The 12,999-nt window shown below is 43.2% G+C and overlaps 1 protein-coding gene across 1 annotated transcript in view; it reads left to right on the top strand.

The window, feature by feature from the left end:
• MTUS2 (microtubule associated scaffold protein 2) overlaps positions 1-12,999 on the top strand; it is a 320,319-nt gene that overhangs the window by 251,302 nt on the left and 56,018 nt on the right. Inside the window, exon 9 of the mRNA XM_074901374.1 lies at positions 3,417-3,625. Within this exon, the coding sequence (XP_074757475.1) occupies positions 3,417-3,625 (209 nt within the window). The remainder of the gene's footprint in view (positions 1-3,416; positions 3,626-12,999) is intronic.

Raw genomic sequence — 12,999 nt, 5'->3', positions numbered from 1 at the left:
AAAAGGATAAACAGTGAATGTAGCTGCAGCTAAAGGGCAGTACCACCTCTTTTCCTCCATAAGGATCACAAACTGGTGTGGCATTTGCACTTTGTGATAGGAAAGCACATGACCCCCAGGTAACTCCACCACAGCTACATGTTGGCCATGGAAGAGGTTCTAAAATTTCCAAGTTCCCTTTCTATGTTGTTTTCCCTCTGTTACTTGGCCTCCTCACATGCAGTTCCTTTTAATCAGTGTTGGGGTTTGACTGTTGTACAATTTTATTTTCAGCCTTGAATGTGATCTTTAGAATTAGGATCAGTCCCCCTGAAGACTTGCAAGGGAGTTTTAAGATGCAGAGTCTTGTAGGGATCTCAGTTTCATCTGTTGATCCAATACCATTCCTGAAATCTGTGTATAGGAGCAGGTGTACATAGATGCAGGTACTTTCCTTCCACCCCACTGAAGGATGGTGCCATCTGTTTCTGACATCTGTCACTCTACACATTGCTTGTTACCAATCCTCTCAGAGTAATTTTCTCACTTTCCTTACCAAAAGGTCAGAAATTGGACAGTTAAAAGGCAAATAAATTGCATTCCTCATCTAAATCCTCATGGACTCAGTTAATTATGAGTATAAACTTGTTGTGTCTCCTTAGTTCAAACAGGTAGATAAAAAAGACCTGGGAGTTTTGAAGTGGATCAAAGAGGTTCAGTGATTTCAGCATACAGTGGGTCTGCCCCACTGGTCCCACCATCAGCAAAAAACAGGTTCAGGGCCGGCATCATTAATATATACCCTGTTTTGTGCAAACCAACAGAAGAGAGACATCAATGGCAGAATAAGCCTAGTAAGCTGCTTTTCAGACCCAAATGAGCCGAGAAATTCAGATTTATCCCTGAGGAGAATAGCACAGTTTAATTCACAAGGACAGCTTATAATACTGACAAGGACAACACAGAGACATGCACTTCAAATATTCCAGTGAACAGGAAAGGTAGAAAGATATAAAATAAAACAACCTGATGGTTTTCTGCTTTAATTAAAAGTAAACTGATTTCAAGGGCTTCCCCCTACACTTGTCCCTGTGCCTTCTGTTGTAACATCACTGTGCTGTCTAAACAACTCGAGATTTTTAAACTAAGAAGACATATATTTATGGCTGTTGCTTTTATGAATTTCTTATTTTGTGATAATACCTACTGCCCAGTTAAGAGCCCATTTAAATGAATGAAAGAAGCTGTAAGAAAATATCATTCCTGCACAAAAAGGTGTACAGGCCTTAACTGACATGAAAATGGATGGAGGGCAATAGATAAGTTGGTTGAACTCTTAATGACAGAGAGTCTTTTCTAACATCCCATATTGTATTATTTAGGTCTTGCAACATCATGAAGTTAGTCTTGACATGTTGCAAAACCTGGTATTCCTCTTCGCAAATGCAAGTCATAAGGCTGTTTTGCACTTGTGGCTCTCTGCAGCTGCAGCATGAGATACTTGGAGACATGAGGGATCATCTCTGCTGGAGCTAGCTCCCTGTAAGCTTAGCCTGGAGCCAGAACGTTGTCGAGCAAGTTGGAAGATATGTTCCTAGTGGCTCCACACAAGTTGGGGATCTGAAAAAGTAGAAATACATTCCTGGAGTATTGCTCTGGCAAAGCCATACTAATTCCCTGCCTGATTTAGTAAAATTGCCCTAAAGATCATTTGCACATCCAGGCCACAGTCTTAAAGATCTAAAATATCTAAAGCACATCTGCCAAAATTGCCTCTGGAACAATGCTTTACTTCACCAATAGGCTCAAACTCATATACATCTCTGTGAAAGTATTCTTCTAGTTTTTAGGAAGGAGATAGGTAGTATCTATGGCAGAATACCATCCCCTGTTACATTCACTGCTGAGGACTGGTTGGAGACATTGTTTCTGTATTATTTTTCAGGAATTGTATACTACAGGACTATAAAACTAGATCATTTTTTTCAGACTCTTGCACACCCAACCCTTTCTGCTAACACAGAAATGTTAATTTTTCATCTGTATCCAGACTCATGTCTGCCATCTCTAGCAACACATGGGAACGAGGTGTCTGACTCAATTTTCTCCCTCTTTCTTACTGACTGTAGCTCCTAGGCTAAAAGTTTGAGATTAGTGGGAGGAGTCGAGGAAGAGAACCAGAGATTCCTGACCAGTATTCAGGAACAAGCTAAAAAGCATCAGTTGGGGAGATACCGAGGGTAGCAAAAACAATCAGTAAGCAGTGCAAAGGTGTTGTCCAGCTGATCACAAATTTTTGCAGAGGAGAGTTCTCAGAAAGCTAAATAAGTAAAGACAAAACAGATAATCTAAGCAGTGGCTTGAGCAAATGTACACTACCAGAACACTACCCATTCTTGTTTCATTCTCGTAACTGAGTATATCCAGGGAAACGGATAGTTAACTCAAGCAGGATATGAATTTAGGATTAAAGTCTCGCTTCCCTGGAGCGGCTTATCATGAGTAAGCTTTTGTTCCTGTGCCATTCATGTGAATGACACTGTATTTGAGCTGATATCCTAAAGACAAGATACACTAGTGGTTTCACATCTTTATACAGGATCAGGCTTGCTTCAAGTCCGCTTGGAGCACATCAGAGGAGCCAGAGTCTGTCTGGACCTATTTCTGCAGGCAAACCATAACAGTGATTCTGGGGTGACGAATGGTGCAGAGAGAGCAGCCTTGCAGAACTGTAAGCAGTCAGCATTACACGGTATCTGGTGGCATTTCTAGACATATCTGTTTTGTGCTGCAACTTTAGAAGTGTTATAAAGTGGAGAGCAAGAGGAACTGGCAAGGTAGACTGGAGTATTGTTGATAAAAAGAGATTGTGATATCCCAATAGCACAGAACCCATACTGTTTGCATTCAGGGAAGGATAAGTCACCAAACTTAAGGTTCAGATGGCCAAAGAAATAGTGCGTACAGTGTAAATGTCACCCAACTGTTTTCCACATCCACAATAAGATAAGGTGACTCTAAACCTGGAAGTGCCCATTTCTCTGACTGCCATTCAGGAGTGTTCAGCATCACACATCAAGATACAGATCTCTGTTCTTGTAGTTGTCTAACACAGGTGAGATGAACCCTTCCTCTAATGACTTCATTTCTCAGTAAGACACTCTTAGGAGAGCTCTCCTCAAGTCATAGCAGACCTTCAGGCTCAGAGCCTGAGGTGAGATGACTGTTACAAATCTTTGAGCTTTGGCCCCTAGGGAAACACATTTCACTGTTCTCTTGCTTCTTTTTTGAATGTCATTACAGGTCTGTATGAATGCTACAGACTTTTTTTTTTTCTTTTATAGGGCTGAGTCCCAAAGGCCTTAGAAACACATGAAGGTCATGTCCATACATATAAAGTAAATGACCATGATGGTCTTTTCTTCCCTCCTTTGTAGGACATCCCAAGCAAAGACCAACCACCCCAAAGAATGGATTCTCCCCCAAACCAGGAGAAAGTCGAGACACTGAAAAGCAGTTTGTTCAGAGACTGAAGGAAAAGTGTGATGAGCAGTCCCAGCAATTAAGCAATATTCGAGATGAGCTTAAAAGGGCCAGCTGTGGCTTTGATGTCTTTGCTATAACAACACAACACTTTTTCAGGCAGGTAAGTGCAATGGGTACTCTTTACCCCTGAAAAGATACTTTGCCTTTACACCAGTAACTTAATCAAATTTATTCCACAGTCGCTGAAATTTTGTTCTTGGGAACAAAGCATGTAATTTCTTTACAACAGTTATTATGAGAAGGGAATTATTATTTGAGGCTATGTATTTGAAAATCAAAGTTCAGGAACTTGAGGGAGGAAGAATAGTGACTGAATCATTTGTCACTGGTATGTAAGGTTTCAGGATGTTTTTAGGAGTGAAGCAGATAAAGAAACTTAGAGGTCCCAGTCCCTGACCACTACAGCTGGAATGGAAAGTGTAACTGAGATACTGATACTTGCAAACAAATGCAAAAAAAATCCATGTGATTTAGTGAACCAAAGGAGTGGGTGAAGAAAAAGATTTGCTTTCTCACAGTACTTATCTACTGTTCCTGTTCACCACAGACAGGTAGAGTGGTCCCTGTTACAGAGGTACCAATTCCTGAAGATGTTATAATATTGTCTCAGTATTTAGATTACATTCAGCAGACATAGAGACCATAAAGAAAATGTCAATAATTCAAGAAGCTTATTTATTCACTAAACCAAAGACAAAATTAGTAAAGTTTAAAAGACTACTACAGCACAGTACCATGAAGGACTTGTAGGTACTGCTTGTTTCAAAAAGCCATTTAGTGATCTGGGAAATCTGGCTGGGCTCTGAGGTCCAGACCCGGTTTCCCTGATGCCCATGTATTTTGTACCATCCCAGGTTGAGCTGGTGTCCCAACTACTCTGTAAAACAGGCAGACGATCACCAGCATTAGGACCCAAGGTCTGGATAGTATCCTTGATTGCCTGTTTGCCTACTTTTGGAAGAGACAAGAATAAACTTTCAGAATTAAATGGGAGAGAGAAAACAAAACAAAAAAAACCCCACAGATTCAAAACAGTCTTTACAAATTCTGAAGTACTTTATTCAGGGTTTTTTTTATATTAGTGGGAAAGATTACCTTTGAACAAATACCGTAGTTCACACTCTTCCCTAAGTAAGAGCTGATCTTGCCAGGGGGGAGCTTCACTGAACTGAAAAAACAGGGAATTTGTAAAAAGTACTAAATATTTTAAATACTTTCCCCCTTTATTTTTTTTCCATCTTGACATTTCTGGGTTTGATGGGCATTTGTGAAAGCCTTTTTTTTTTTTCTTTTTTTTTTGGAGCTGACTGCGGAGTATCCTTAATTAAAGCAGAGGGAAACAAAAAAGGGCAGAGCAGTGTCTGCTCAGCTTTGTCTATGTGTTGTTCACTGGGGAGAGATTTTTCATCTCATGCCTCATTCACAGTTTGCTGAAGGAATTCTGGAAGCTTGGGCATATCTCCTTGATCTCCTCTGCATATGTTTTAAATGAGAACAGCTGCTGCAGCTGAGCTTTGAGAAGACTCTCATCCTTTTTGTGCATGTTAGATGTGTCCTTAGAATGCCTCCTTAGAATGCCTCCTAAATTGAACACCTCAGGGGACTTTATTTAACAAGAGTTCTCTCCAAGTCCTCGCCAGGCATATCTGTGCCTTATGTTTCTAGCTCCTCTGCACTATCAGTCCAACTGGGGGTTTGCAGTAGTTCTCCTCTGAGTGCCTGGAGGTCTTGGAGGTAAAAAATCATATACCTGTGGAATTTAAGTGCCTTTAGGCTTGGGCAGGAATAGATGTAGATTTTTTTCAGATCCACCACCGGACTCACTGTTAAGGATGCTCTCAAATAAACAACCAACCACCAAAAATAAAATTCAATTATTATTAACACAGTTAACTAACTCTCCATAAATTACAGGTTCGAATGTCTGTGAGAGGAGAACAGAACAGCTTTCTAGGGTTTAAACGGCAACCCAGAACACATAACAAAGAACTCTATAGGGTTTAATGCAACCCAGAACGCAGAGCAAAGCCCCACTCCCTGGGGTTTAACGGCAACCCCAAACGCTTCATCACTCACCTGACAAGTGAGGGCTCTCAACCTCGAGGACCTGCTCAGGGCAGCGTCCCGACCCAAGGCCCCTCGAGGAGTTTCCTTGGGCAGCGTCCTGACCCCAGGGGAGAGTCCTTGATCTATGCATGTTCCCCCAGGGGACGAGCTCAGAATGGCTCCCAGGGGACTCCATTTATACCCAGGCCCAATCTGGCCTGTGGTCAATAGCAGCTCCCGTTGGCCAAGGGCCCCAATTACCACGAGGCCCTGAGAACAAAGGCAGCCCCGAGATGCTGCACTACAGCAGCCAAGAAGCTCTGCTCTCACTGGGCGGGTGCACCTGCCACACTCACTACCTGTGTTCAGCCTGAGTGTCAGTCCCTTCTGGGCTTGTCTGGTCGCCCTGGAGTATAGATACATCTGTACATCACCATTCAGTGCAGCACAAGACACTTGTGTCCTGCTGCTTGCTGCTGGGAGCTGTGTAACATGGACCCCTCCCAGGCAAAGACACCCCTGGCTTCCCTGGGTGACAAGCTGCACAGTCAGCATGAGCCCAACTGTTATCCATAACGCACTCAGATGTGGCACCTACATTAGGAGTATGGTTGCTTCAGGCTCCATTTTTAGTGAATGGAAGAAGGTGAGCACTTCCAGAAGACAATTTACAGCAACAAGCTCTGAATTTCTGACTGAGGTACTTGCCCGTCTTGACTGAGGCCTCCAGTGAGGCCTAAGGCTGCTGCACTTTTAAATTCAATGCTCGAGCTGAGAGCCTGCATGTAATGGGATGATCTGGGACTCCTCAAGCAATTGCGTAATTGGGCAGTCTGTCTTGTAACATAGACACAGACTTCCAAGTTTTTAAGTGTCATTCAAAAATATAATCTGTGGACATTTTCTGAGATGGCATTATTGTTTGAAAGCTTGAGCAAAATTGCATTGACTGGCTTTGAGTTAGGGCAGCATGGAAAAAGAAACTTTTCCCATTATAAAAATAATAATAATTGTGTGTGTTTGTTTCTGAGACGCCCACAGGCAAAATGGTTGAGGTCTGAGTAGAACTGTAGTTTGGCAAGGGCATAATACTCGTTCAGGAACAAGGTGGGGCCTTATTCCAGAGACGTTTGGGGTTGATTTGACCAACTGGCAGTTCTACCCTGCTCAGCAGAGGGCCAAATCCTACTTTGGTGCTAGAGAGCCTCTTTGTGCTGATAGTCACCCATAGCCTAATTTTAGTATGTCTCTCTCTCTCACCTGATACTATATGTAAATAATGTCCAGAACATGGATTTTTCTCTTAATTGGAGCTGAATTCAGTTGGAAAATGTACTCCCAGGCAGCAAGGACTGGACTGAGTCTTAAAAGGTCTCTTGTCTTCCCCACACTGTTTCTGTTCCCTCTCCAGAGCTAGGGAAACCACCAATGCAAGTTGTCCAACAGATGCGTTTAGCTGAAAAAAGAGAATGTCAATATGTAGTAAAGAGTGTTGACCCACACCAGCAGTTTCTTTGAGTGCTTTCTAAATTTATGCACCTGCTGTAGCCACTTTAAGGTTCATGACCATTTTCTTTAGGTTTTGTTGGAATTGTTTTCTGTCTATTCCAGACCACTGCTGAATTTTATCCTGCGATCATCTCTCTTTCTTGGCTGAAAATTCTCTCAATAGGAAAGATTCATTTAATAGGCATCAAGGAGTGCACAACATGTAGCAGTACTTAATACAGACCCATTAAATGACAGCTAAACCAATTTGCTATCTTGGGAAAAAGCCTAGACAATCCAAGCAGGTGATGACTGAGGCAGTGGACAAAAAAATCTAAAGCAGTGGTTCTGACATAAGCATTTAGTTAGGTATGAAAAGTAATGATCGTAGTGCCTGTGGACAGCATGGCTTCTAATTATTATTTAATTAGCAGATTAATTACTTAAGGCCCTCAGATATACATGCATGACTCCTGTTGACTTTGGGAACCACTTCAAACTTGTTCTGAAAAGGAGCAGACTGAGTTTGCCCTTAGCTGTTGGATGTTCATCATGTCAATGCAACCCTTGTGCTGTGAAGGGTACTCCAAAGTGAACAACTGACTGGTGGGAGCTGGAGTGCTACTTTGAAGAGCATGCCCTGAAGACTTTTTAAAGCAAATATCACGAACGGCTCCCCCTTACTTGGGTCACTCCTGACCTGGTCTGGCTTGCTAGCCCAGTAATAATGACAGTCCTGGCCCAGTTTCAGACCTGTTCAGCAAAGTGGCCTACAGCAGTCCTTCCTTGAAGTGGTAACAGTGCCATCTAAAGGACAGTAGCCCAAAGTGACAAATTCTGGAGGATAAACCCTTCTGGATATGAACAGGGAGAAAAAAAAATCCACTTTCGTACCTCTAGTACACTCAGAGCAGATGTGTTTGTGCTGAGGACTGTCGTGGCCAAAGTGCCCTGGGGCCCTGGACTTTGGGCTAATGCCTTTCTGGAAATACAGCATGCCCGAACAGCTGAAAAGTGGAGTCCGGTTAAACAAGTTCTGCCTCTGAAATTTCAAATTAGGACTCCAGATATACAGTGCATATGAGGGGAAGGGATCCCTTCTGGGCTGCAGACCCCAAGGGTGGGAGCAGGTAAGAGAGGGTTATGCTAGGCTACCCTGTCCTGTACTCTGCATGGGCATGGAGGGGTTTCCAGACTTGTGGCATGGCCTCATGCTGCGGTCTTCATCACAGGAGGAAAAATGTTCAGAAGTCCCAGTATGGGGCCACAACTGGATCAGCTGGGAATGGGGGAACCACTCAGATGCCCTGAACAAGAGTTGGAACAGCACCACAGTACTTGATGACATCCCAGCACTTAGTGTCTACCAACATTGGGAAAGATGTGTCCCTAGTGTGACACCAATGTGTGTGTTTGTCTCCACACCTGAGTGTGGGGTGGGTATACAATACACACCTTCCAGACAAGTAAACACACATAGCAGCATCCTGCAAAATCTAGGATGGGCAAGGAAAACCTTTTCCCCATTCAAATAATTGAGATATGTATGTGCTTGTGTGTATTTTTCAGAGTAATGTTTCTGTCCTGTGACTGGAAAATATGCCACCCAGTGCCATATAACTACATTGTCCAAATATTAATGACCTCTTGTGTTAGAGGCAGAATTGGTTGGACTGGTTATAAGTTGCTTGACACTTCCCACCATTGCCTCCAAAACAGTAATTTGGGCTAACATTTCAAGTGCTTACCTCAGGCTGAGCTGAAAATGGTTTATTTTCACAACTGTCTCTGAGAATGAGTTTAGGAGAAATATATATATTGTTTGTGCCTGGTGGTGGCACAATGGTAAGAATCCAGCACACATCAGAAAGACTGACCTTCTGGTTTTCAGGGGTACTACTTTCCCAACATTTGCAAAACATGTTAGGATTTGGCCCAAGAACAGTCTCTAGAAAAGCGCCACTCCTCTTCTGCTCATCATTATTACAGCTTGGCCAGATTTCTTGTATTTAGCAAGTTCAGTTTTTTCTTTGCTCCTGCTGGAGTCCAGAGCAGTCAGAAAAACTCAATTGTTTCATCCTGTATCCTGGAAAAAATCAATTTTGGAGTCATCAAACCCTGACAGTTTAGGGATATGAATCAAAAACATTTTATTGCGAGACAAACAAAAGACTTTGTTACTTCGGAGGAAAAAATTAGAAAAACTTTGCCATCATTTAGGGCTTTCTAAACTGCTTTTTAAGTAGAAAAGCACAAGATATGGTATTGGGGCTACTTGTTACAGTAAAATAGAACAGTAAGAATCAAGTGATGCTCCTTTTCTTGCAAGTGTTACAATGAAGGCTTTATAATGCAGCTGCTATGGGACCCACAGGACACTCACACATGGTCGATCTGCCCAAGGAATGGCTCAGGGTTTGTGAACTGAAGGAAATTGCCTTCTGCAGGCCCCCTGCTTATTTGCTGTGGATGCTAAAAGACAGGCAGTGATAAGGTAAGGTGCTGTAGGAATAGAAACCTTAAAGCAGCTGAATATTTTTCCCTTCCTCATCCTCTGGGTAACTGGATGTTACCAGAGGATGCTATACAGGGCCTATAGGAAGATCATTTCATCCAAGCTCTCCACCTCTGTGCCAGAGTGTTCCCCTCATTTTCCACTTGCACAGCACCTCTCAGTGCTCTGCTGCTGTGACTGCAGAGCCAGACACTCACTGCACTGCACCCTTCAGATCTGCCAGCAAAACCCGCCTCTCACCTAGCACAGGATCTAAGGGATGTTTTTCATTTCCCTGTGCCTCAATGCCCTGATGGGGACACCAGGGAACTGCCATCACATGAGGGCGCCCTGGAGTAAAATAATTAGTATTGGTGATGCACTCGGGGTGAGATGACAAAAGAACAGCCTGTGAAGTAAATCATCAGTACTGCTATCAGTGCAGATAACAGCAGCGATAATAAATAAGGCCTTGGGCTACATAATGAATGAAGAGATAAGCAAATTCAGAAATGAGTACTGACATGCCTACTCACTGGTCAGAGGGGGAGTGCTGTGCTGTGACCTGTTCTGCGGCTGTATGACAGACCCACTCCACTGTGTGAATATCGATCCACCTGGGTGCTGCACCCCTTCACTGTGCTGCTGCTGGTTTTTGGATGCAGTCACACACCCTTCAAAGTGGCATGAGGGTGTGAGCTGGCTGGCGTGGAGATGATGATGGGGGATATTGGGTATTGTGAGAAATCAGAGAGAAATGCTCCGCTGAGGGCTCCTGGGGCAGGCACTGTGTGAGGTGGGAGCGGGGCTGGCTGGTGCAGTTTCCCACTCCATACGTTTTAGATGTGTGCTCCTGGATAGTGCAGGTTCCACGGCAGGATTTCCTCTGCAATATGGACTCACTTGCCCAAGCTCCTTCCTCACTCCAAAAGGGGCAGTTAGTTAACCTCTGCCTCTGAGGTGCACCCCCTTCTCCTGGGTCTGACTGGGTCCCTTGCTTCAGGCTTGTCACCTATGGCCATATGGCTGAGGAAGAGAGAAGAACCAGGAAAGTAATCAAAACAGGAGGCAGAAACTTGCTGGACCAACCCTGTCTCTAATACAATGTTTTTTTCAGACCCTGTCCTGAGGGGTGAGGAGTGGGAGTAACTCACCCCTGGGGAAACAGGCAGTGGGCAACAGGAACAATGGCATTTGGAGAGACAGAAAGGGAACAGCAGTAAACTCCTCTCCCTGACTGAAATCCTGAAGGCACAAATGATCTGCAGAAGAGTATTAAGGGGAAATGCTAAAGGCTGATATTTGAGCAAATTCAGGTGGGAGCATAGCTGGGAAAATAGTAGGTGAAGAATTAATTGCTTAGTAAAAGGCTGCTTCTTCCTTCTGTGTCAAGAGGGGATGCCTCAAACATGCTAACTGTATATGTTTTCAGTTGGGTAGGATTTAAAAGTAGAACAAGTGAAAAAAATCCCCATATATATGCACACATATACATATATAAAACTGGTGTTAATTAAGAGCTAATTATCTTCATCCAGCAACTGGCCACTGGGGGACTGCACAGTGGAAAAGGAATAAAAAAGAGTGCTCGAAGGACTCTACTTGTGAAATGCTGGTAGAGATTTTGATTCTCTCCCTGTAGCTTCTGTTTCCTTTGCAGTGTCAGAGGACAAGCCCTGGCTGGACCCCTCTGTGCAGGTGGAGTGGGCACTGCCTGGCTTTGCCTGGCATGGCTGGCTGTGGCACACTGCTGCCAGCACTTCAGAGATGGGTTCATGGGTCTCTCAGCAGCTTTGCAGCCAAACTGGCAGCAAATGTTAGACTTCTGCAGATACCCTGCACTACTCCTAAACAGCATGGCCTCCTCTGCTGCAGTTCATGCAGGACAGAATGAAGAAAGTGCAGGGCACCTCTTGGCTTCTTCTCCTGTCCTCAGTGGCTTTCTCACAGCCACTGCTGTGACTAATAGTGCAAATTTTGGTTTTGGGGGTGGAAGAACATGCTTCCCTGGGGGGTAGTTACATGTCCTTGTTTTGAAACAACACCCCAATTAGGGTACATTTGTATCCCTTGGTTGGAGAATAATTTTGTTATTTACACATAAATATTTCAAATTTCAAGATAAAAAAGAAATAGCCCCAGGCATTCTAATGCTTCTCTTGAAAAGGTTTTAAATGCTCATTAAAAAATAAAGATTTCTTTATTTACATGTTGTCCTCAAAAATACATTAAGACTGTGTGCCAAGTATCAAGTAAAGGTGAATTTATTTTCTCCTTTTGTTTATATTATTGATCTCCATGTAAGCAACTACTTTGACAGCCATGATTTTATACTGCTTTCAGAGGAAAAAAGCAGAATGAGGGTCAGGAGTGGCTCCTGTGATGATAGCAGCCTCCAAGCAGGGTAATATTTGGCATCTGGTGGGCTTGAGGTATTTGGCAATGCAAACTGAGGGCTGTGTGAAAAGCAGTGATGAGTAATAGGCTCCAGTGGTATTACAGCCTTAGCTCATGCAGGGGACGGAGCAAAACATGAATCACAATGTTTTCATGCCGTTCTTTAGGTTCAGCAAAGGAGGGGGTGGAAATGTGTCCCTTTTAAATCCCATGCATTTTAAATACCTCTTTCACAGTCAGACAAAATTTCAAAGATTCAGAATTTCTTTTCCACTTTAATCTGGAGGATCTATTTTTAGTTAAGGATCTTGCTCTTTGCAAGAAACACTGGTTTTGCCATTCTCAGGTTACACAGGCACTGTGAGTTGCTGAGTAACTGTTCACTTTCCAACCTCTTGTTAGGTTTGGCCTTCGTTTCCAGAACAGGGAGCTTGGGAGCAATATTATGTGTTTTCTCCAGGCCTATGGACAACATGAGGATCTCTATTGTTCTTAGCACCACAATCGCTCAGCTCTGGCCCCATCAGTGGTCCAGTGGTGTTCATGCTTACTGGGGTTATGTTTCAGGCAAAACCCCTGAAAGTATCACATCGTTCATCCAAGGAAATCCATTTTGGATCTGGGCAGGGTTTGTTAGAGCCATAGCTTCAATCTATCAATACCAAAATGTTCGAAAGGGTATATATTGGATTCAAGTTGCCTGCATTTTTCTGTGAAACAACAATAGTGAATAACGATTCTAGAACTCAGAGCCTTTGACACTCTTCAGATCAGTACTTTGTGCCAGAAATGTATTAGCAGCATTTGGTTTAAACATGTGAATGTTGTGTTCTTGGTATAGGCAGTCTGGAACAGCGCTTTCATAGACCTTGTGTGTCTGCTGTGGTTATACCTGTGGTGGAGTATTTGTGGAACTATTAAGTGCTTTGAGTCCATTTATAACATCAGACTCTATTCACCAGATAAATGGAAATGATTGTGAACTGACTGGGAAGTAGGCATGCTTTTCTCTGAATTAATAAATTTATTGTCTCTGAATTAACAATTTT

Source organism: Athene noctua, chromosome 1 (assembly GCF_965140245.1).
Source record: "Athene noctua chromosome 1, bAthNoc1.hap1.1, whole genome shotgun sequence".
Lineage (NCBI taxonomy): Eukaryota > Metazoa > Chordata > Aves > Strigiformes > Strigidae > Athene > Athene noctua.
Note: the sequence above shows the minus strand (reverse complement) of the source record. Positions and strands in the feature narration are given on the sequence as shown.